We start from the raw sequence: 24,328 nt of genomic DNA on the forward strand, positions 1-24,328 counted from the left end.
AGAGTGGGGAGCAGAACAGGCAGATCGACGAAGTACACTGCTGAGGGGAGCAGCGGGCGGGTCAGGAGAGGTCTGCCGTGCCATGTGGTCACCTCCGGGGCAGGTGGGGATTGAACTCATGTGCAAGTGGCTTTAGCTTCTTAGTGCTGTGCTTTAACTCGCTGCGCCACCAGGGAGGGCCGAAGGTGGCTTTTATTGGCTTGAAAAAGTTGAAATTCTGCAGTGGTTTTGACATGGCAGTGTGAGTATCATCTTGTTTTAAAACTGTCATTCAGGTTTAACTTTTCTTTATCATGGCAAAATGTACTCAAAACCTGATTCATAATGATAATTATGACAAATGGAATAACAGTCCCACGTTTGGATGAGCCAGCCAAGCAGAGACCAGTTCCAGGAACATATCCCCCACCACCTCTGGTTGGTTTGTTTGACGTCATCTCCTTTGCCATCAGGCCCCTGGAGCACAGCCTTGAGGCTGGCAGCATGGTGCTGTCCGGGGACTGGCATCCTGCTGGCTAGCACAGAAGTGCAGCTCTCCATTTTAGTTTGACTAGAAGCCTCCTTCATGAGGTATCTGAATGTTCCTCCATCCAGTGGAAGTCTTTCTTCAAATTTGGGAAAATTTACATAGCTGTCTTCACCTGGTTTTCTTCTGAAATGGCTGCGTGGCTAAAAGTGTGCATAGGTACTTAGCAGAATCCAAAATGGTGGGTGCAGGACCTTAAATGGAAAGATTTGCTTCATTGATAGGGTCACAGATCAGGAATTAATCTTTCCTGTCGTTTACTTGGAATTTACTTTCACTCAATCTCAAAAGAACTTTGACCACAGGTTCCACTAAACTAAATGCTGACCTAGTCCTCTGGAGAAGCAGTGAGTTCCATGTTTTTTCTTGTAATCCTCATTTCTTGGCAGATATCTTGAAAAGGCTTGGATCTGATGAGACCGCTTGGAACATCTGATAATGCTCACTGGTACACGAGACTTCTGTAAAGATTGCCAGCAGGGCATTTGAAGCATGTAATGCAGAAATTATAGAGCTCCTCTAAGACATGACATTTAATGTCTTTAAGCACAAATCTCATGTCTTACTAAAACTCCATTTTTAGGGGTCCCATCTAAGCAGGAAGTATTGGGGTTTTGGTTTTGTGTTGTTTTGTTTTCTTTCTTTATCAGAAGAGTTTTCACCATGGGTAGCCTTTGCCGTTTCCAAAAGATGCTTTCAATTCAGGAATTTTCTAGTGATGTCAGAACACATAATTAATGAAAGCCAGAAGCTGACTGCACTGGGAAGCAACTGGCCATTCCCCTCTTGCAAACAAAAAGGAAATAGTATTGCCACTGATTCTCACTTCAGTGGCCCCTCTTAACAGCCCTGGAAAACATGTAGGCTTTTCTGGGGTGCATGTACTCTTGGACAGAGGGCTGCTTAGTTTCGTCCTCTGCTCTAAACTGCAAACAGCTTAACCAGGGAAGGTGGCCTCTTCAAGGCCTGCTGTGGTTAATGTGTTACCGTCTTCCCTTTTGGCAGTGAGTTAAGCCTCCTCATGAGCGAAACCAGGCTACTGGGAGGCAGCCGTGCAGTCAGGAAGTTACTCGGAAGTCAGATCCTCTTTGAAATGTGGTGTTTGGAACATTGGAAGCCCTCCTTGAATCTTGTTGACATTAGCACGCTTGGCCTCATGGTGTGGTAGGAATCTGTATAATGTTCGTGTTAATCATGGTTATTATAAAAATAAAAGCAAGAGATCTATGAGTTCATCAGACCTTTTTTTTCTGGACATTTTCTGCAAAATGAACATAATTGTATTGGCAGGATATGTGGTCTTAACTCATGTTCTGGGAAACTCCTGGTTATTACCACATGACAAGGAGGGCTCCTGTAGAACTGTTACAGTGGCAATAAGGATGATTTGGTATTACTTGACCACAAGCACTAGTATTTTATACTATCTCACATTTATTTGGAGTGAATAAAGTAAGGGAAAAGAAAGAAAAAATATTTACTAATAGAGTACATCTGTTATTTTAAAATTTGCTTAAAGAATGAGAACATTCCCCTAGATGACATGGCATGATAGTATTTGTAAATATTAGAATTGTTAGCTAGTGTAAGAGGAGTGATCTTGTTTTACAAGACCAGAGGGTATACGTAAATGCAAAGAACCTTCAGGGCCCCTACCTAGGGCATGAGCTGAGCTTGACCCCTAAGCCATGAACTTCTGCCTGATGTCAAAGGGCTTGTTAGTATTGCTTTGCAATTTACGATCCTTTCCTGTTTATTAAATCTTACTGTGTCTTCTTTATATAATATCAGCTTATGTTGCTTTAGATTTTTTTTTTTTGTAAGTATAGAGGAATACTTGACATTCTTCACTTACTTGTACGGGATTCTTATTAAGAACTGTTTGCATTTGTTTACATCAGTTGCAAAACCTAAAGGTTTTATCTGATGTCTAAAATGTCCTAGTTGTTCCAGAATTGGGTTGTGGTTAATTGACCCTAATAACAGCCAGTTCCCTACTGCTAAAAATATTGAGGAGAGACTGGCAGTGCAAGAGTGGAACCATGAAGCTGTCACTGTGGTAGCTATGTAAACCCTGGGCTAGACCCGCAAGTATACACGGCATAAAACTGAAATCCATCAAAGATGTGTTAGAAATAGCACTGAGGATGCTTTTCTATTCAGAGTGGTTTTTTGTTTTTGTAGACTGTAACTCTCACTTCCAACAAATTACCGTTCTGGCTGAATAGAAGTTAAATTTTTTTTTCCATTTTCAGCGTATGGCAAAGTATTTCTAGTCCGCAAAGTCAGCGGTCACGACACTGGAAAGCTGTACGCCATGAAGGTCTTGAAGAAGGCGACAATCGTTCAGAAGGCCAAAACCACAGAGCACACGAGGACCGAGCGGCAGGTCCTGGAGCACATCAGGCAGTCGCCATTTCTGGTGACGCTACACTACGCCTTCCAGACTGAAACCAAACTTCACCTCATCTTAGGTGAGTGTCCGGCGTGAACAGACGTCGTGTGGAAACCGTGTCCTCGGGTGCCACGTTGCGGGGCACACAAAGGGCCACCTGCTTCGCACTTTGCTGAAATGAAGTGCCTTGATTTTCGCCATTCTCTTTTTGGGGGTGTTTCCTCGAATATTGCGAATCGCCTGCATGTGGGACCTCCCCACTGAAGGGAGGGCAGGCTCCTGTACTAGCCTGAGCCCTTGACTGCAGGAGGCTGTCCCTGGGGCCAGGGCCCCCTGCAGTGTGCTGGTGAGACAGGCCCGGCTCCTGCCTTGGGAGTTCTCGGGAGCACACAGGCTTGGGCTGACCCAGGGTATTTGTGGAAATCAGTCTTTGGGAAAATAAAAAGAAAGGCATCTTTCTTAGAGCTGCTTGATTTTTCCGATGAAAACCTTTGGCGCCTCCCACTTCACTCAGAGGGAGTTCTAAATGAGCCTTCCTCTCCCCCCCAGCAGTCAGACTATCATAGTGGAACTTTGGAAGTATCTTCCAGGCCCACTGCCAGCTTGACTTGCAGAAAAGTCACCGTTTTCCAGTCCCCCCAGAATAAATGGGCAAGCGCCCCGCATTGCAGCCTGCCGGTGCCGAACATTTCCTCTGTTGCAGTTTTAGCCCCACTTGTCACCATTTGTATTTCTGTTACATTTTATGGACCTTTTCTAAGGACTAGCTGAGGAGGACTCTGGGGAGAGCTGCTTCTGGAGAGCTCCGCTAGGTGCCCCCTAGGTACCACCGACCCTCTCAGCACTGCTGCCAAACCCCCTGGTGGCCGCTGCAGGGTTCTGGGAGCTGCAGCTCTGGAAGCCGCACGTCCTGCACAAACTGGAGAAACAAGGTTGGAGCGCAGGTCTGACCCGCTCTAAAGTGTTTGTTCAGTTTGCAAACTGGAGATGCCTGTATTCTCAAATTATTGGTAGTACAAACAGGTTTTTTAGACATTTTGGCAGTTTTATTGCCTGTTCACATTTTGGAAGTTATGCTTTTGTTAATGATGTCTAAAGTGGCATTTACTGTTTGAACCATCAAGTTACACGTCAGTTACATTTTGCCATCCTAAGTCTTTTTAGGCACAGTCTCTCTTGTCCTGATAGAGCCTCATTCGTGATGTGGTGTCTGTCACTCCAGCTAGTCAGTGTCACTTGGCCCTTCCTTCTGTCTCCTGTGCATATCCACTCGGCTCCATGTTCCTTACTGATTTTTTAAAGGTGTGTTCCTTCTAGACTTTCCCCATTTGATTAGAATACTGCAGGGGTATGGCAGCAAGCCCTTCCCTCCAACAAGATGCCAGACTTTCAAGTGGAAAACAAGTGGAAATGAGCAGCTCTGGTTCCGTCTGAGCCTAATGGCTTCTAGTCTGTGGCTTGCTCTTGCCCCTCATCCCACCAGAAAGTTCCCAGAACATCCTGGGGAGCTCCGGGGGCACAGAAGCAGCTTGTGGTGTGGTCATCCCATCCAGCTTCTTGAACAGGTAACCAGCTCACAAAATTTAGGTCACGAGACAGAAGAGTGAGAAACCAAACACAGTCTGTCCACCACCACACCACAGCGTTTCTTTCTCCACCTCCCTTTTCTGTTCTCTTAACATAGACTGAGCTCAGTCTTTTTTTTTTCATTGTTTACTGTAAACAGTGTAGTTTTTGTAAGTAATGTTTTTAAATTAAAATTAGATGAGTGCACTTTCTTATACTTGACTTAAAAAATAATACTTGATAATGTCGCATCTTAGTTGTTGGTTTCCCTTTATTTTTGCTCTTTGTCATGGGCTTGCCAATAAAGAAATGCAAAACAGAACAAGAACATCCATGTCTTGTGCCAGACCACATGCTGGGTGCACCATACGTGACTCAGTGCATGTAGAAGGCAGGCACCGTCACCCCCACCTAGATAGATCTGATACATTTCTTTCCGTGCATATTGAAAGTTGAGTGACCAAGGCTTCTCAGAAAGATATCTAGAGCAGGGCTTTGTTATAAGCTGCTTTTATCAGCCAGTGGCTTGTTTGCTCTGTTCAGGTGCTCACTAGGTCACTTTTCCAAATAATCTTTGCCTAGTCTGCTGGGCCTACCATACAGTACCTCACAATGCTGCAGGCCTGGACCAGTGTGGAGGGCTGGTGTCTGCAGAAAGCCAGTGGGAAGAATCTGCCCTGGGCCTCTCTTCCTGGCCTGCAAGGGCCACCTCCAGCTCCCTCCGGGCATTCACAGCCTAGCTGTTGCTTTTTGTATTCAGATTTCCTGTTGGTGGGAAGATACTAGTCAGGTGGGTCTTAGTTATCCTTTGAAGGCCTTGACATCGATTGCAGACATGTTCTGATGTACTGGGGTCTTAAAATACAGCAAATGAGGGGAGGGAAGCAATTCCACCTAGAGCTGTCTAGCTCTGCAGCACTCCAGCTGACCATTTTGATGAATAAGTATACACTATAAACCTTTTTTTAAAACATGTTATGTTTTGATAACTTATTACCGCATAAATGTCTATATGCATATAGAGGATATGTAGGGAAGCAAAAATAAGAGTTGACATCACTACATGTCGCTGTCTGTTGTGATTTGTTATAACAGCCTTCTAGATCTTTTTTTTGTCTGTTTGCATGTATGTGTTTTATCAAAATGATGTCCTGTATGTATGGTTTGTAATTAGCTTTTTTTGTTTCAGTTTGATGTCTGCCTATCCTGGTTAGTGAATTTTCACTTTATGTATACACAGTTATGCAGGTTATTTATTATGACACTGTGAAATTTAGCTGCTAAAGAATGAGCTGCGCCCTCATGGTTCTGCGGGCCAGGTGGGCATTCTCCAGGTTGTGCCTGGGCTTACTCTGTGGTCAGCTGGAGAGCAGGCCTCTGGCTAGTAGGTCAGCTTCTCCCAGCGTGGCTGTGTCATGACGGGAGAGGGCAGAGACGCCAGGGGGGCCTGGAACCAGGCGTTGGGGTTCTCACAGCCCCCTTCTCAAACACCAGCCCAGCTTCAGCGGGAGGGGAAACAGACTTCACTTTCTGACGAGGGGACTGCCAAGAACTTGTAACCGTCTACCGCACAGGTTCCTATTCAGATTTCACTGTCAGTTAATATCCTTTATAGCTGATCTGTCCAGACCACGTTCCAGCCTAGGGACACTCACTTGGCTGTTTCTGAAGTTCCTTCATCAGGAACGTTCTTTTTTATATCCTTTTATTGGTCTGCAAAAATGTAGTGTCTTTTCTCTTATTCCTACTTCTATATATTGAGGTCCAGTAGTTGGGAGTTTTGGTCTAAAGTCTTGATATATTGACATTAAGCAAGTCAGCTAGACTACATCATAGGTATTGTTGCATATTTCATTTTATTTCAGTTAGCAGGAACCTCTGATCTGGTTGTAGTAGTAGTAGCTTACAGAGTTGATGGCCTCTTTCCTTTAATAATAGAGTTGTTTTTCCTGAGAAATGAAAATAATCCGTGTGTTGTTTTGACACTTCATTTTTAACATTTAACACTTGATAATTCCTTGCATAAATCAGCTATTTCATTGAGTTATTAAAGGTGGTTTTTCTAATCTGTCCTTTCTTCTATATTTGTTAGTTGATATTACTGTAAAGAGTGACTTTTCCCCAAAGATTTTATTTATTTTTGTGTATAAGAACTGGGCTGTAAGCCAGAGGTACGGGGGGGGAGGGGAGGTTTGAGAGGATTCACCAGAGACAGAGTGGGGAACAGGTGGATCCACTGAAACACACTGCTGAGGGGAGCAGCAGGGAAACAGGAAAGGTCTGCTGTGCCCTATGGGTCAGCTCCCTGGCTGGGGATCGAATTTAGGCTGTCACAGTGATAGCTGAGACTTAACCTCAAGGCCAACAAGAGACCCAAGAGTGACTTTTTTTCATTAATCATAGTTCATTGGTTACCCTGAAATGTAGATTCTGTGGAAAAATGAGTCACTGAATACTTGAAGTGAGAAGTTAAAGAATTAACTGGCATGGTGATGCTATTTCCAGGTCACTGCCACCAGCCACCATCCATCTTAATCCCGGGCAGCCCACTCTGTGCCCTGTTCTTCCCCCACTGAACAGTGAATATGTTCGAGAGATCACTTGGTATCAGTTCATTAAGGTTTTCCTTAATCTGTTTTTATTCCTGCATAATATTCCTTTCCTTAGAGCATGATATTGGTTATGACAGGATCTTTAGGTCACATCCAATCTTGCTGCCATGACCACTTCAAGGAGCTTTACAGTATGTCGCCTGCCTGCTATTGCTATAGGCGCAACCCTGGAAGAGAGCGAGCTGAGCTGGACTGTACTTTGCCAGCTGAAATGCTGCAGTGCATTTCCATGGGAGTTGCCTCTCGTCCCCCCAGCGATGGGTTAGTGTCTGATGGATTAGTGTCTGTGTCTAAGTAGGGTACACTGTCAAACTTCTGGATATTTGCCTGTCTTGTGGCTGGGGAATGGTGTCTCAATGTAGGGGGTCATTTACTTTTTTCTTCTGTGTGAGGCAGAACATCTTTTTATATGTTGAAAGGATTTTTTGTTTTATACCTTTGACCTCAGTTTTCTAGGAGCTTAGATTATCCATTTATGATATACATTGGAGATACTAATGTTTTTCACTTGTCTTTTTACTCTATAATGTTCTTACTATGCACACTTTAAAACATTTATGTGTAGTATAATTTATTTGAGAACAATTTTTATGGCTTATGGGTTTTTAGTCATAGTTAGAGAGATCTCAGCTTTGAAATTATCAAGGAATTCCCTGATGTTTTCTTCCAGTACTTTTATAGTTTTATTTTGGTTATAGAGGACTTTAGGGCCATAAAGAGTTTTTGTGAGGTGTAACATGAAATAAATAGTATCCAATTTAATCTTTTCAAATGGTTATATGGCTTCCTCATACCATCTAGTAAATACCATGTAATAAAAATTCAAGTTGACACTGACTTGAGGTGCTTTCTTTCTCATGTATTAAATTCTTGTTTATATTCAGGTCTGTTTCTTGATGCTTTGTTCTGTTAGGCTTGTTCAATCATGTGTCCTTACCAGATGGTTTAGTTTATCAAAGTTTTACATTATGTGTTAATACCTAAAAAAGTTAATCTGGGCCTACCTGGTGGCCCCGGGGTTAAAGACAGTGCTATCAAGCTATTGCCAGCCACTGCAGCATGAGTTTCATCCCCAGCCAGGGAGCTGACCCACAGGACACAGCAGACTTCTCCTGTCTCCCTGCTGTTCCCCTCAGTAGTGTATTTCAGTTAATTTGCCTGCCCTGCTCCCCACTGTCTCTGGTGATTCTTTTTACCTCCCCCACACCGCTGGCCTACACCCCAGTTCTTGTATGCATAAAAAGTAAATCATTTAAAAAAAATGGCTAATCCACCTTTATCTTTCATTGTTGCTATTTCTCAGAGTTTTGGGGGGAACCACCATTATTAAAAAAATTTTAGCATGAATTTTACAATCTTACTGTCTTGTTCTTGGTGGGGGGAAGGGGTTGTTGTGTTATTTTATTGGAGTTTTGTTTCTAAAAATTAATTTAGGCAAAATGACATTATTCTTTTATACTGACTATACCTACTCAAGACCAGAGTATAGCATCTCATAAGTGAAATGTACTCTGAATCCACGGGAGGGCCTTATTTTCCTCCTATGTTGCCTGTGAGGTTAAACTTAGCTGCCCTGTCACCTATGGCTGCTGGACACCGGGTCTTCCCCACCATACTCGCTAGCTGAAAGCTGTCCCTTTTGTGCATTATTCTGTATCCTGCTGTCTTACGGCCTTTTCTTTCTCCTTGCAGGGTTTCTGCCCTTTCCTGCTCCTCCTCAACCGGCCCAGAGCCTGTTGTTTAGTGCTTATTGTTTATTTGTCTCTGAGTTTTGCCAGAGGAGTTGGTCGCAGAGGTTGACAGTCATCCTCGCTGCTCTGGAGACGCGCATGCGCAGACGTGGGCATTCGGGTCTACTGGAGTTGCTGGCGCACAGACGAGTTCTTGAGTTGTCGCGTTCCCCTAGGCTACAGTTTGCCTGACTGGCACCGGCACGCCCAAATGATAATGTTGATATTGTCTTGCCAGATGCTTACCAGACGCTGGTCGGAAATGAAGCAGAGCACTATCAGGAATAGTGTAGGTACCGTTTTGGTCAGGATAGTGTATGTACGTTTTCTCGGCAGTATATTTTGTTATGTACCTGTGAGCCTTTCAATCAGGGCTTACCGCTTTTTCTGTCAAGAGTCAGATGATAGATATTTTAGGCTTTTCAGGACTTAAAGTCTCCTTCATCGTGGACAATAATCAACAAATAGGTGTGTAAGGGTCCCGTGACATTTTATTTATTTGTTATCTGTTTGACTTTTATGTCTTCATTTTAAAATTATACACACACATATTACCTCATTCTTCATTTTGTGCATCATTTCATCTCAGTTGTAATTCTGTGGACTTCCCACCACCAATTCACCCATGTGCCATCACCATTGTCCCATGCGCTTTTCCCACCCCAATTTTGATCCTGTTCTCATCTCCTCCCTCGTAGAATGTCTCTGGTTTATAGTTAGTTGTTTGTTGATTTTCACTTTTACTTTATTACAATTGCTTTTCTTTTTCTGATCCCTTACACTGCTGCTATGAGTAAAACCATCTGGTATTTTTCTTTTCCTTTTGGGCTTATTTCACTGAGCATGATCCCTTTCAGCTCTATCCATGTTGCTGCAAATGGCATGAGTTTATCTGTTTTTATTGCTGAGTAATATTCCATTGTGTATATGTACCACATCTTCTTGATCCAGTCATCTACTTTTGGGCTTTTGGGTTGATTACACATCTTCCCTATTGTAAATAGTGCAGCAGTAATTTTTTTTTTGAATTAATGTTTTTGTGTCGTTGGGATAGGTACCTAGGTGTGGAATTTCTGGATCATATGGAAGCTCCATTTTTAGCAGTTGAGGAACTTCCAAACAGTTTTCCATAGTGGTTGTACTAGTTTGCATTCCCACCAGCAGTGTAGGAGAGTTCCGTATTCTCCACTTCCTCACCAACAGTTGTTGTTGCCAGTTTTTAATATGTGCCATTCTCACTGGTGTGAGATGGTATCTTATTGTGATTTTGATTTACATTTCCCTTATTACAAGTGATGTTGAACATTTTTGCATATACCTGTTGGCCTCTGTGACCTTTTTATTTATGAAACAGTGCTGGCATAGATTTTGCCTTTGAGCCATTTACCTCTCCTGTAAACCAATCTGTCATAAGTCATATTGCTGTTTATTTTTTAAAAATTCAGACATTATTATCTTTTTAGGCTCAGCAATTTATGTTTTATGGCATCATATGGATTTGATGAGTTTTCTCCTTTATGTTTCATGAAACATATAACATGAAAACTGTATCTCCTTTCTAACTTTTTCTGAGCTTCTGAATGGTTGCAACAAGAAATATAAAAATATTTTCATCTATTATCTTTCTCTTTTTCTTAAGACTAACTAACTGTGGGAGGGAATTCTATGTGGAAAACAATCTGTAAAAAAACAATTTTTCTTTTGGTGTTCTCTGATCTTTGTTAGTGCTAATTTTGTCAAAACACCAGCTGATTTATGACTGCATAAACTGTCAGATTAATCAGTGAAATTCTTAAGACACTAAAGAAGCAAATCACAAAGGTATTTATAAAGGTGATGCCACGGAACCTTCTCAGTAATGAATGCCACCCAGCCTGGCAGACAGTTCTGTCAGATGAGTCATCTTTCAGTGACTTACGAGGTATTTAAAACTTTAAAGTTTCACTTTCCCATATTAATTTCATCTCTAGAATTGCAAGGCTGAGGATACCCTTGCAGTGGGTAGCACAGTGGTTTATGATATATTGCAGCCTATTATGTAGGAGAACAGTGACTGAAGGCGCTTCCTTGCCTTGAAGTAAATGTGACTAATCACAACACTGATAAATAGATATCTTAGTCAGAACTTCATAATGATTTTGATAGCTGGGATGCATTCACAGGAGGTACTTTTAGAATGCTGAGCTAAAATCTAAAGGAAAAGTGAAATGCTTTGGCATGATGTGATAAGAAATCACTTTCAGGAGTGTGAGGCACATCATGTTGAGACTGTGCCTTACATACAAGACAAGAAAAGGGAGCGGGTTGAGAGTCTTAGGTGGTTCCGAGGTGGAAGAGTAGGTGAAAATGAGAAGCAGCGTGTAGGAGTGGATGTATGTGAGGCGCAGCTGAAGGATGGGAGAGTTGAAAAGAGCATGTAATAGTGCAGGCAGGGTGGTCTGAGTCACGGGGATATGGAACTAGTAACAGCTTCTTCAAGGTGCTGCTGTAAGATAAAATACTAAGAGTGAAATTTTACATAAGAAAATTTGAGATTTAAAGGTTAGATGAGTAGAAGTCAGAGTGTTAGAAATAAGTGGGTGTTCAGAGAGTGAAGTGTTACAGGGCAACCCCGGGGGAAACAGGGGTGACCTGGGCTGAGGAGTTGGAAGGAAATGCAGAGGTTACTAATCACAGCAAGTAAGAAAAAGTACTAAATCTATTAATGGGTTATCAGACCTTTCCAAAGAAGGGTAACTTCTAGAGAAAAGACTAAGAGTATTAGTCCTGAGCTATGAATTTTGTTCTCTCCTTCCCAGCCTAAGACCTCTCCCACAGTCAAGGTGAACCAGACTCTGGGTCAGAACCAAGAAACCTCCTACCTGACCTCTTTGCATTCAGCGGCACTAGAGGGACTGGGTCAGTGCTGGATGTCATGCATCTGGCTTGTTTAGTCAAGGTGTCAGTTGGGACAGAAAGAATAGCCCAGAACCCTGAGCAAATTGTATTCCCCGTGATCAATATAGGTTCTACTCACTCAGTGTAAATGACAGCAAACTGAAGAAGGGCCAGACTTCTGAAGGAAATATTTCAGCATAAAACTACTTAAAATAATAGTCTTCCTTGGCCCTCCCTGGTGGCTCAACGGGTTAGGACGCAGCACTGCAAGCTAACCACAGCCGCTTCAGTGCGAGTTCAATCCCAGGCCCCTAAGCTGACCCACATGGCGCAGCAGACCTCTCCCGACTCACCCACTGCCCTGCTCAGCAGTGTACTTTGTCCTTCTGCATTGGCTTGCAGATGGAGGGTGGCCAGGCCCACAGTTGGGCAGCTCTTAACCCTGAGCAGACTTGCCCCTGGCTTCCAGAATAAGTGCAGCCCTGCTGGCACCGGGACAAAATTTTTATTCTTTTAAGCCACCGGTCTGCAGTTACTTGTAAAAGTGGCTACAGGAAGTGAGTGGAGAGGGTCATAGAGCCAGGTCAGACTTGGAGACTTCTCTTTAAAGAAGTTTTGTGAAAGGAAGAAGAAAGAAAAGGTTGGACATGCAAGATCAGGGAGGATGGTAGTGTTGTAAAATGGGAGTGATTTTGTTTTTTTAATTTTCATGTTAATTGTGTGGTCTCTTTTCTTATGCTTCCTCATAGAGATTCAGAGTTCGCCAACTATCATCACAGAAAAAAATCTCCTAAATCAAGTTAATTGCACTTGAATAATTGCAATTTTAAAACTTGAAGATTACCCAGAAATGTCAATTACATAAGAAAATTGCTTTTTGGTTTCATGCTTAACCACTCGACTGGGGTCTAGACGGAAACGAATTATACCCTGATAGTGCTGTAGAGAAATCTGTGTTAAGCATTTCTAAGCCTTGAAAATTCTGCTTGCATTGAGAGAACAGATAAGTCAGGGCATCATAAATTTAAAATTGTAATTTTAGATCCTTGGAGTTAAAGTTGGCAGTGTTTTTTAATTCTATAAGTTGTAATTGATGTCTGTGAATAATAATAGTGAACAGCTGTCACCTTTTAATCAGTGCTTACTCTGTGTCTGCCCGGGCGTAACCCTGGAGAGCTCACTCAGTCCTCATGCCAGCCTTTATGCTGAAGTTGGCATTATTTACATTCATGGTTTATAGGTCCAAAATAGGAGCAGTTCTGTGTATAAAGATTACTTAACAAATACGTAAGAACTGAGATATAATTTTCATACAACAAAGACGTTCTTTTAGTTTAATGAAGGTTAGTCTAAGCATCATAATTACAGTTCTTGCATAGTCTGTAAATAAATCTCACTTTAAATTAATGTGTTTTTTTTTTTTTTTGAGGAATCCCATTGGTGGAATATTCTTCACAGTTTCTAAGAACATGCCAGATTTATTCAGTTGTTTATGATTATTGTCTTGAATGGGCTATTGATGATTCCCTTCTGTTCTTCAGTTATGAACAGAGTTAAGTCTTTATTTTCACAGCTGCTGCAGACTCAGCGCTTCTGCCCTTCTTTCTTTTGCACCGTCAAATTTTATGTCTTGAAAATGCCTATCACATTAGTAAAAATTCTTTATCGTGCTAATAACAAGGGTTGGTGAGAACTTTTTGCAAGGCATTCATTCACCGTTGGTGGGCGATATAATGGATATAGCTTTTATGAGGAGAGGACTTATAAAAACGGTAGCTATTATCAGAATTCAGTGTGTAACGGAGATTCATCTCAGCAGGACAGTTTTAGGAACTTGTTCTACTTATCTGTCCTGTCCAAATGACATGTCTGTTCTGGCTTTATCCTTTAATTGTTTTCATTTTTGTTCTGATTATTTCAAGAATGAAAATGTCAGTACCAAATAAGATTGACTGTATGGTAGAAAGTCCTAAACTATTTTTTAATTTGTATTATTCAACTTGCCTGGTACCTGCTCGGTATCAGAGACTACTTTTGGCGCTTTCTGTTCCTCCTCTCGCGCTTTGCAGTTAACCCTCGGGGTAGGGGTTGCCGTTTTTTGGCTTGCAGCTGCATGTGTTGGGCTCTGGGAGTTAGGAGAGGCCCCCAAGGCTGCATAACTGGGAAAAGGAGGAGCTACCTGGCTTCGTGTCTCTATGTAGCTCAGTCCATTTCTTGGAGGAGCAGGAGAAGCAACATTATTTACAATGGCTGGAAATCAGATATTTGGAATATCCAGCTTTGACCTCTGCAGATCCTTTCCCATCCATGCTTTATGTTTTTATTGAGTTGGGTGGTGGTTTTATTTTTTAACGCATGGCCATGATCGGGTCCCTCTGCTGACTTAAATGGGATGGTGAATATGAAGTGCTTAGACCATAGAGAGCACTCCAGAGTGGTGGCTGTATTAAGTGAAGTCTAGAAGAGTATATAGGTGGGAAGACTAAAGCGAAGGGGGCCAAATGGACGTAGTTGGTAGCTTTGAACAATGATAGACGGGGATATCTGTTCCTGCAAATGTTTTGGTAAGTTTGAAATATAGCAAGATAGTTTTAAAAAATAACAAAATAAAGCCCAAGGATACGACATTGTGAGCTGAAAAAAGCTTCAGTAGGCCCAGATGTAATGGCCGATTTGACCAGCCTCCCTAGACGAGTGCCAGCCTTCAGAGGTCAGACTGTCATTTCCCCCAATCAGTGCTACCCAAGTTTGTAGCTTTCTCCTGCTTTGGCATTGTTCAAAGCCATGGTAAAGTTGTATGGATTGCAGATGTTATGCTTTGTGTGTATCTTTCTCACAACTGAATATTTGATAAGACTTGAACTATAGAAAATTTGGGGTTCTAATCTCTGGCCAGAATCGAGGATGCAGCTTTACTCTCTTGCCAAATTCAGTTCCAGCTGCTTTAGTAGGCAGGTGGATTAAGGAGCTAACCTCTTAGGAAGGACTACGGAGCCTTTTGCAAGGTTATAGCATTCCTCCAGACAGCGCCAATACTTTTCTTTGAGAAAACAGTCCTGGGTCACTCCAGCAAGACTTGTAAATCCACTGCCGAAAGTCCCGTGTCACAAATGTGTCGGTGCTAACTTTAGCTTGGACATTCCAGAGATGATTGAAACTTACTGTTTGCTCTGGTCATTAGTTTTAAAACTTCAGTCTGGTCCTCCTAGAATGTCTAGTTTTGAGTACTCAGACATTGGGCAGGCTCTCGAAAGCTTAATTGTGAAAAAATACGTCAGGTAGTGAAATTATAGGACCAAATTTGTAGAATGTTGGCTGTATGCCATTTGGCTCTTTGAAGGCCAGAATAGTTCATCAGAAGGCCGTTTTGTTGCTCATAATTAACAAGGCAGTTGCCTGAGGTGACTGTTCCCAGCGGTAACACTGCAGTAAAGCCCACAGAAACCCACACCGAGAGAGAAAGTCCAGCTCACTCAGCGTGTGGCATCACGTGGGGCCAGGCCCCTGCCTGATCCTCAGTGTTCAACTGCAGGATTTACCTATTGAAATTACCCAGAGCAGTTGTGTAGACATTATTTTCTCTGGGGATTGTACAGTTGTTACAAGAGTACCTGCCTCACAGCATTATTTATGAAGATCAAATTCATGATCACATGTAAATAGAACAAGCGTCTAGAAAGTGCCCACGATCCCTAGTTGTTATTACTACTTTGTTCCTAAAACAACCCAACCCTGCTTTATTTACCTCACTTCATTCTCATGTGTCCGGAGCCCGTTTCCATTTGCCTGTCAGAGGGCTAAGATGCTGCTGCTCTCTGCACAGCAGTCGCCAGGAGGGAATATTGAGTTGACACCCCTTTATCCATTTCATCATATGTCTACAGAGCAAAAAGCCCTTGTGAAATCAGTGCTGCTTGTGACACTTTTCCTGTCATAGACAGAATAAAAACAATCAGCATTGGCGTAAACAAAACCCTCACACTTGTAATTTATTTTGTAAGAAATTGGCAGAGACCAAAGAACCCCACTTTCTAGGGAATCTGACCAGTCTGTGGTTTTGACAGGGAAGCTTTCATGGTAGACAAGTTGTTGGGGTGGACAAGCCCGTTGGGCAGGCTGGACCTTCCTTCCATTGTGGACAGTTTCCATGCAGGTGCTCACTCCACCTGAGCTTTTTTTTTTTTTTAAAGATTTATTTATTTATTCATACAGAACTGGGGTACAGGCCAGAGATGCGGAGGGTGAGAGGATTCACCAGAGACAGAGTGGGAAGCAGAACAGGCAGATCGACGAAGGACACTGCTGAGGGGAGCAGCGGGCGGGTCAGGAGAGGTCAGCCGCGCCATGTGGTCCCCGGGAATCGAACTCTTGTGGAAGTGGCTTTAGCTTTTTAGTGCAGTGCTTTAACCCGCTGCGCCACCAGGGACGGCCCACCTGAGCTTTTTAATTAGTCTGTTTTAATTAAAAATGTGGTTTCTGCCCACTTGTACAGGAGCAGGATGTAGGGAGGTAGGGTGGTGGGGACTCCTTGAGTGACAAAGCTGAGAAGTCGTTTCCTCCAGGAGTCAGTGAGGACCTGGGCTTAGCTGTGACCTGGGCTTTAGCTGATGCCGTGGCTGACTGCCCTGGGGTCTGCCGGCTCTCGGTGTTCTTTTTAAAGAAAATACAAATTATCTAATTCAAGTAAAATTTAATAATAACCCTGATGGTCTTTTTCAAATACCGCGGGGTTTTGTTGTTTTACTGCCTGGCTAAGTCGTTTTGAGTTTCATGGTTTCACGGTCAAGTCCTAACCTTCCCTCACAGAGTTGCTTCATCTCCGGGTAAACACGGAGGTGTAAAGACACCAGAGACACAATCCTTAGTAGTCAGAGGGCTTGTTGAAAATGAATCCCCCTTGCTCCATTTCACTCTAAAGCTTTAAGCACCACCAGTCCCGTTCTAAAGACAAATAAGCTCCAGGATGCAGGCCAAGGAGCTCAGCGGCCGGGAGGGGAGCCAGCGCTCAGGAGAGCCAGGTGCTGGGTGCTGAGCGGGAGCCCTGTGTGGGGGCCGGCTCTCAGGAACAGCTGCAGGACCCCCTCAGATGTTTGCAGATGACACTGCAAATAAGCTGGCTTGTTTAGAAAGAAACTTCATAGGAATGTTTTCACTCAAAATCACAGTGCTACATTAGAATGATGTTCCTTGGGATGATTTTTTTTTTTTACCTAAAACTCCTTGGAGAATCTGATAAAAGTTGCAGGCCCTCTCTTTTCAGAAGAACGCATGTGTGCTGACTTAAACTTGAAAAAGGATGTACATGTTTTAAATGAAGCAGCTTCGGATGCTTCACGGCTCCTCCTAATGCTCTAAGACTGGGCACAAGAGTCCTGTCTCCAGGGGGCGCTCTTGCACCTCGTCGCAGGCGGTGGAATTCAGGATGGCGATGGTAACTGCCACTTACCGCTTTCACTACTTGCAGGCACAGCTTCCCTCCTATCCAGGAGATTCTAACTTAATCATCAGCCAAAGTAAGATGCCTGGTGACAGGCGGCAGTAAGCGCCCTTCCTCCGAGAGGACGCACTGAGAACAGTGTCTCTTCACAGTTTCCCTCCCGAGATGAGTGCCTGGACTTGGGCACAGAAGTGCTTCAGGGGGTCTCACGGGGGACAATCCACACGGTACCAAGCCTGGAGCCTTAAAACGAGCAACTTACAGATTCTGGAAAATAGTTACTGAAAGTAGCATTTGTTCTCAAGTACAACCTTTTGCTGAAGATACTAGGGAAGCACTAACTTAGGTTTGAGGACGAGAGGTAGATATATTTATGTTTATTTCCTGACTTGTAAAAATTATGATGTTGTGGGGTAAAGTACACATACCAGCTTCCACATGTAAGTTGGGTGGCAGATTGACAGCTTAGAGGGTTCACCTAAAAAGCCCTGGGTGCTGTGATTGCAACTTTTCTGTAAGTGTGTAGTTTTTTCAAAATAGAAGTAAAGCAATTGTATTTCTATATACTAATATCATACAACTAGAAAATAATATGCTATAATATCCTTCATAGTACAAATTTTAAAAAAACAAAATTCTATACATTTTTATGTAGCTAACTACACTATAAATTAGGATCCAGTGCTAGGAGAAATTAAAACTAATAAAGAGATATATTATAGTCATGGGTTATAAAACTCAGTGTTGTTAGTATGTCATTCTCTGGCCAAGATTAACAGAGAAGACTCAAATAAATGAAATCAGGAATGGAAGAAGGGCATCACTGATTGCACAGATTTAAAAAGGAACATAAGATCCCGTAGTACCACTGCTAGGTATTCACACAAAGACTATGAAAACTCTAATAAGAAAAGATTTATATGCACCCATCGTTCTTAGCACCATTATCCACAGTAGCCAAGTCATGGAACCAACGTAAGGGCCCAACGACAGATAACTGGATAAAGAAATTACAGAATGGGGCCCTCCCTGGTGGCGCAGCGGGTTAAAGCACTGCACAAAGAAGCTGAAACCAGTTCCTCATGAGTTCGATTCCCGCCTGCCCTGGAGGAGATCCACATGGCGTGGCAGACCTCTCCTGACCCGCCCGCTGCTCCCCTCAGCAGTGTACTTCGTCGATCTGCCTGTTCTGCTCCCTGCTCTGTCTCTGGTGAATCCTCTCACCCTCTGCATCTCTGGCCTGTACCCCAACTCTATATGCATAAATAAATAAATCTTTAAAAAAAAAAAAAAGAAATTACAGAATGGGTACTCAAAGGAATACTACTTAGCTGTTAAAAAGATGAATTAGTAGCTTTTGAAACAAAATAAGTGAATCTTGAGATGATTATTCTAAGCGAAGTAAGTCAAAAAATGAAAGATGGATACCAGATGGTTTCACTTATTTGTGGAATATAAATAACCAAATAACACATACTGGCAAGACACTGAAAAAATAATTCTTGCATTATGTGAAAAATATACTGGTTACCAGAGGAATGGGGGAAGGAAGGAGAGGACAGGGTGATGAAAAGGATAAAACACTGGCAGTATAGGTTGGTGGAGGGTGAGTAAGGAGGTGAAAATGTACCCCAAAAGTCAAATATATATGTAAATGACACTTATACTTAAAAATCAGAAAATAATTTGATCCATTTATATTAGGATCAAAAAGAAAGACTTAGGAAAAAATTTAGCTAAAGGGGTGTAAAACTTTGAAAACTAGAAAACATCTTTGAAGAAATGAAAGGATGCTCACATAAATGGCAAGCTCCCATATTTATGAATTAAAATATTTAATGCTGTTAAATGACAATACTCCCCAAAAGATCTCCAGATTCAGTACAGCCTCTCTCAAATCTCAGTCTCTTTCTTTGTAAAAATTGGAAAATTCTGAAATCCAAACAGAAAAAATCAAAGAACCTATCATAGCTAAAACGACTTTGCAAAGAAAGAGATTGGAAGATTGATGCTTGCCATTTCAAAATGTACTACTCTGTCTTTCTGTAATGTTTATTCTTACCCCAGTGCCAGTAAGAGAGCTGTGTACTTGCTTGAGCAGCTTTGTAGTTAATGATAAGCAACATTGCATATACCTACTGCAAGGGAGCATTATGGTGAGTGTTACAGATAAATACATTCATCCTAATTTTAAAAAACTTATAGTTTAGCAGAGAAGGCAAGTATGCAGATGTTTTCAGTACAGCAAGATAATTGCAATGGTAGGAGTCTTTAATATGTATGGTGGGTTAACTTAAAAGGGAGTGGTTGACTCTGCTGTGCTAATTATTAAAGAAAACAGAACATTCAAGAATGTGTAGGCGTTTTTCAGTTGGTCAGCTAATCTATGGGTGCCTATTTCTGTATCATGACAAACTGAAAACCATTTATGCATAAGCATCAGTTTTAGGGTTAAGTTAATAACTACTTAAAGTAGAAAAAAATTCATTGTTAGTTTGCAGGAATGCTGTGTTCCTTTACACCTTTTTAATAATTAGTTTGTGTTGAGATAGAATTTAAACCCCCAGGCAAATGCAGAATCCTCAGCAGGGGTATGCTTTCTGCAGGCATGTGTTCTGTAAAATACATTACAAAACAGTGAACTATTGGCATCTGAATTGTTGGTGGGGGGTGATTTAAAGTTAAACGGGCAATATAAACCAAAAATTTGAGAGTTCATGAAGATTTTGCTGTGTTCTTTTATTAAATTATAGTAAATGTGACAAGTGAATATACTTGATAGACACTTCCTAAAGTATTTAGAAAAGCTTTAAACTACACTGGTGGCTAGGTATGCGTCATCTCTCTTACACAGATGTTGTATATTAATGTAGAATGGTTAGTTTCTAGTGACATTCCTGGTTTATTAATAAGTGTCTTATTAGAGCTGATAATGAGCGTAATTGTTTTATTATCGTTCATCTCCCCTACTTATTTCTCACCACAACCATTTTGATTTTTATTACATTATCCCTCTCAGGGATAACTAGGATGCATTGAAAAGGAAATGGGAATCTTCCTGTGTCAGTTGTTTTGATTTGGCTACGTTGTGCTACTTTTTTTTTTTTTAAGATTTATTTATTTCTGCATACAGAACTGGGGTACAGGCCAGAGGTGTGGGGGCAGTGAGAAGATTCACCAGAGACAGAGTGGGGAGCAGAATAGGGAGATCAACAAAGTCCACTGCTGAGGGGAGCAGTGGGCGCGTCAGGAGAGGTCTGCTGCGCCATGTGGGTCAGCTCCCTGGGGGGGATTGAACTCATGCTGAAGTGGCTTTAGCTTCTTAGTGCTGTGCTTTAATCCACTGCGCCACCAGCGAGGGCCCACGATGTGCTACTTTTACTTTGGGGGGATTGGAGCAGTGAGAAGGATACCTGTTGCCTAATAAACTTTTTGGGGAAGACTACATTACATTTTCTAATTCTAGAATATAGGTGATCTATTTAGAAATAGTGACTGCAAGTATCACAAAGGAAGACTGGGAATTTTGTTTGTGTTTTGCTTTACTCATTTTTTTCATTATAGTGATTGTAGTGTCTGATGTCTTGGCACTCTCAGCAAGCTAAGTATTGCATGGTGATTTCAGCAGTTTCTGATATACTATATTTGAGAAAATGTATGTAAACATATGCAGACGTCATGTCATAGTTTTAATGACAATGCTCTATGCAGATTCACTTGATAGCCATTTAGGATATCTTACGAAACATCTTATGAAACTGTATTACTCTATGAATTTACTGACATATTTTATATGTGACTGTATACTATCTACTAAAAATTGTACCAGAAAGAATATACCAGTGCCTTATGGTTAATCTAACATGATTGAAAGGAAGTAATACTCCCTTTAGTTTTTGAATACAAGTCAAAGAAAGAAACATATATTTCATTTTTAGATTATATAAATGGTGGAGAACTTTTTACTCATCTTTCTCAAAGAGAGCGTTTCACAGAGCATGAGGTGCAGATCTATGTTGGAGAGATCGTGCTTGCCCTCGAACACCTCCACAAGGTAAGACGCTTCATCTTTGGGGTTTCTACTGTGAAAAAAAATCTAGTAACTGAGGTGGCAATAGAACTAAACAGTTTAAGCTCATGTTTTTACATGTCATTGTCTTAGTGGAGATGAGGAGAGCAAACTCACCGGCTGTTAGGTCCTCAGTTTCATAGTTCTCATTTATAAGTCAGCTTGCCTTTTGTGACTCTGGTGATATGTAATAGATTTGAAAAGGTAGCACTTTCAGTTTTGTTCAAGAAGAGTCCTAGTGCTTAATCCTAAGTATCATTACAATAAAAGCTCTCCATTCTTAACTGTTGGGCTGAAACCCACGTCACTATATGTATATTCCCTTCACTGTGACTTACTCACTCTAGAATCTGCCTGAATATTTCTCACGGTGCCTATTCCCTGAAGGAGGTGGAGGAGATCTCTAAGAAACACCCCTACTTCCCCTCCCCAAACTTGCTTGCCTACCTCAGGCCTCTCTTGCTCCTTCTCCCTCCCTCCTCCATAGCCTCAGACAGCTGTAACTTCATCACTAAAAACTTCCTTGTCTCTTCTTTGTTGTGTGGGCACGTCCTGTACTGCATTACGGCTCAACAGGTTACAGTGCTCCTGTGGAACTTGGGCAAGAGTGGAGAGAAACTAAGGGCAAAGGCAAGGAAGGGGGGTGAGAGTTTTAAAGAAGCAGGGAGCTTGGAATTGTGAAATGGGGGCAGTGGGTAAAAGAGATGATGAAGAAAGATGATGAGAAGATGGAAGAAGAAAGGGGTCAAGAACAGGGGCTCCGAATGGGTCAGTTAGAGGAGTGACTGAAAACTGTCTAAAGCTGGGGAGAGGCTCGTGCCAGAGAGAAGGTGGGTAGAGCGTGACCACTGTGAGCAGAACAATGCCTGCTCCTTTGGCAGGATTGTCTGTGGGTGACAAGCTTTGTGGCTGTGGTTAGTCTTCTGGATATAAAGTAGCTAGGACATCATTTGGACCCAGGAATAAACTGCAGAGTCCGTTAAGTGTTATGGTTAGGGCTAGTAGATTTAATCATTTATGATATTAAAATGATGATAGGAATCACCATGAAATCCAGGGTAAAAGTAAACAACATATAAAGCTCCAATGGCCAAGCTATCAAATTCAGCTTTTAATTCTGCTTATTAAGGTCAAATCCATGAACAAGAATTATTATCGAAACAGGGTACAGACCCAGGAGAACACAATGGATGTTGGATATTAATGGGATTGATGCAGAGTGAAAGTATAGCAAGTCAGAGCTCAGTGGAGCTTCTCTTAATCTTACTGCCCTGAGAAAGAAGTACAGTGAAATATAACAAAGGCCGACTTTCAGTATTGACCAAATCCACTAACAGTTTCCCAGGAAGAAGCAAAAATGGAAGCTGACTTGGAAGTAATGAATTAAAGTATAGACAGTAAATGATTTATGCCTAAAATCTTTAACAAAATGGTTGCTTTTATTTACTTTTAAGTGCTGCTGGTTATTTACTTATAATGCTTCTAGCCAAGTAAGTAGCTGCTCAGTATGACTTTGTCGCCATTCCTCTCTTTCCTGTGGAAAACTGAATTTCTGGGAGGAATACTGCTGAGTGTTGTTCAATTTTAAAAATTACTAAGATCTGTTTTTTCATACACATATTCTCGAAAGGAGAGCAGTGTTTTGTAGTTTGAAGACATTCAGGCAGACCTAATGTGAAACATGGAATTCACATTTATCAAGAACTTGTATGACTTGGGTAGATTTATTTATGTTACAGAGTTGAAGTAATAACGCAAGTGATTTGCCACAAAACTTAAATGTAAAACAAAATGAAGTTGTCTATAGCTATTATATAATTGAATTACTTCACTTATTTAGAACTACAGAGCAATTAAAACTAACCTATGATCTTCAACCTTTATGTTTATGTACGTGCTATTCAAAAAGACTTTATTACCAATTTGACTCGTTTTGCTGGATACTGGGGAAATGCATGAGGATGAAAGACAGTCTGGCGAGGCATAGCAAGCAGGAAATATCTGGGAAATAACAGCTCTTTCACATAAGTGCAATGTAAATATAGGTGCTTAGGAATAAAAACAAAGAAATGACCCGTGTGGGATTGGTCGACCTGAAAAGCCTGCAACCACCGGGCATGAAATTGAGGCGGCACTGGAAGCTCTTCTGGAGTGAGGAGGAATTAAGTAAAACACATAGAGACCGAAGGAGCATTAGCGGGTGAGGGACCCCACGGAACCTGGCCCCACAGGCTTGGCCCTCCTTCTGCAGAGAACAGGTCATGGCTGCCGGGCCGGGGGCACAGCCCCTTTGCTCTGGGAGGCGGGGTCCACGCTAGCCTTCGAGGACTTGAGCTGGAGAATGCCTTGTTGTGGTTTGTTTTTAAGGTAGATAAGACTTTCCTAATTTGTTTTTTCCAAAATTGCTATTTTAAAATGCATATTTGTTTGTTTTTACAGTTGGGGATTATATACCGTGACATTAAGCTTGAGAATATCCTACTTGATTCTAATGGCCATGTGGTGCTGACAGATTTTGGTCTGAGTAAGGAGTTTGTGGCTGATGAAGTGAGTATTTTATTTTAATTTGAAGTCAGTAGTAATAATGCAAATACTAATAAGAATTAGCTATAGAATAAGCATTTAGCGGGATCCTACAACAGGGTTTGTTGACTTTTCTGCGGGTTTGCCCAGAGACGCATTTTGAGGTGAAGGACTGCTAGATTTTCAGTTTAAAATTACCATGGAACCATCCTGTTAGAATTAAAGCAAACGTTACCTTTATGCATACATGTAAAATAAAGCTGAAAATTTTAAATAACCCTTTGGGCCCTTCAGAAGAATGATGGCTCAGGCCATAGCCAGGCCAGAGTGGAAAACACCAGGGTTTATAGTCACAAAGCAGGGCAGAGGTGAGGGCCCTTTGCATTCACTTGATGGTCATAACAAGGCTCTGCCTGCCCTAAATCTTTCATAATTTTTTTAAAAGATTTATTTATTTATTCGTACAGAACTGGGGTACAGGCCAGAGATGCGGAAGGTGAGAGGATTCACCAGAGACAGAGTGGGGTACAGAACAGGCAGATCAACGAAGTACACTGCTGAGGGGAGCAGCGGGCGGGTCAAGAGAGGTCTGC

At 41.9% G+C, this 24,328-nt stretch overlaps 1 protein-coding gene across 2 annotated transcripts in view; it reads left to right on the forward strand.

The window, feature by feature from the left end:
• The window catches only part of RPS6KA5 (ribosomal protein S6 kinase, 90kDa, polypeptide 5), a 92,319-nt gene that overhangs the window by 18,271 nt on the left and 49,720 nt on the right, over positions 1-24,328 (forward strand). Inside the window, exons 2-4 of one of the 2 annotated variants that reach the window (XM_004681626.2) lie at positions 2,782-3,000; positions 21,082-21,197; positions 23,652-23,759. In XM_004681626.2, coding sequence (XP_004681683.1) covers positions 2,844-3,000; positions 21,082-21,197; positions 23,652-23,759 — 381 coding nt within the window. In that variant the 5' untranslated portion in view covers positions 2,782-2,843. Of the gene's footprint in view, positions 1-2,781; positions 3,001-21,081; positions 21,198-23,651; positions 23,760-24,328 lie in introns of those variants that run through there. The other variant, XM_012724645.1, reaches the window with a different exon arrangement.

Source organism: Condylura cristata, unplaced genomic scaffold (genome assembly GCF_000260355.1).
Source record: "Condylura cristata isolate star-nosed mole 26May11 unplaced genomic scaffold, ConCri1.0 scaffold00013, whole genome shotgun sequence".
NCBI classification, from domain to species: domain Eukaryota; kingdom Metazoa; phylum Chordata; class Mammalia; order Eulipotyphla; family Talpidae; genus Condylura; species Condylura cristata.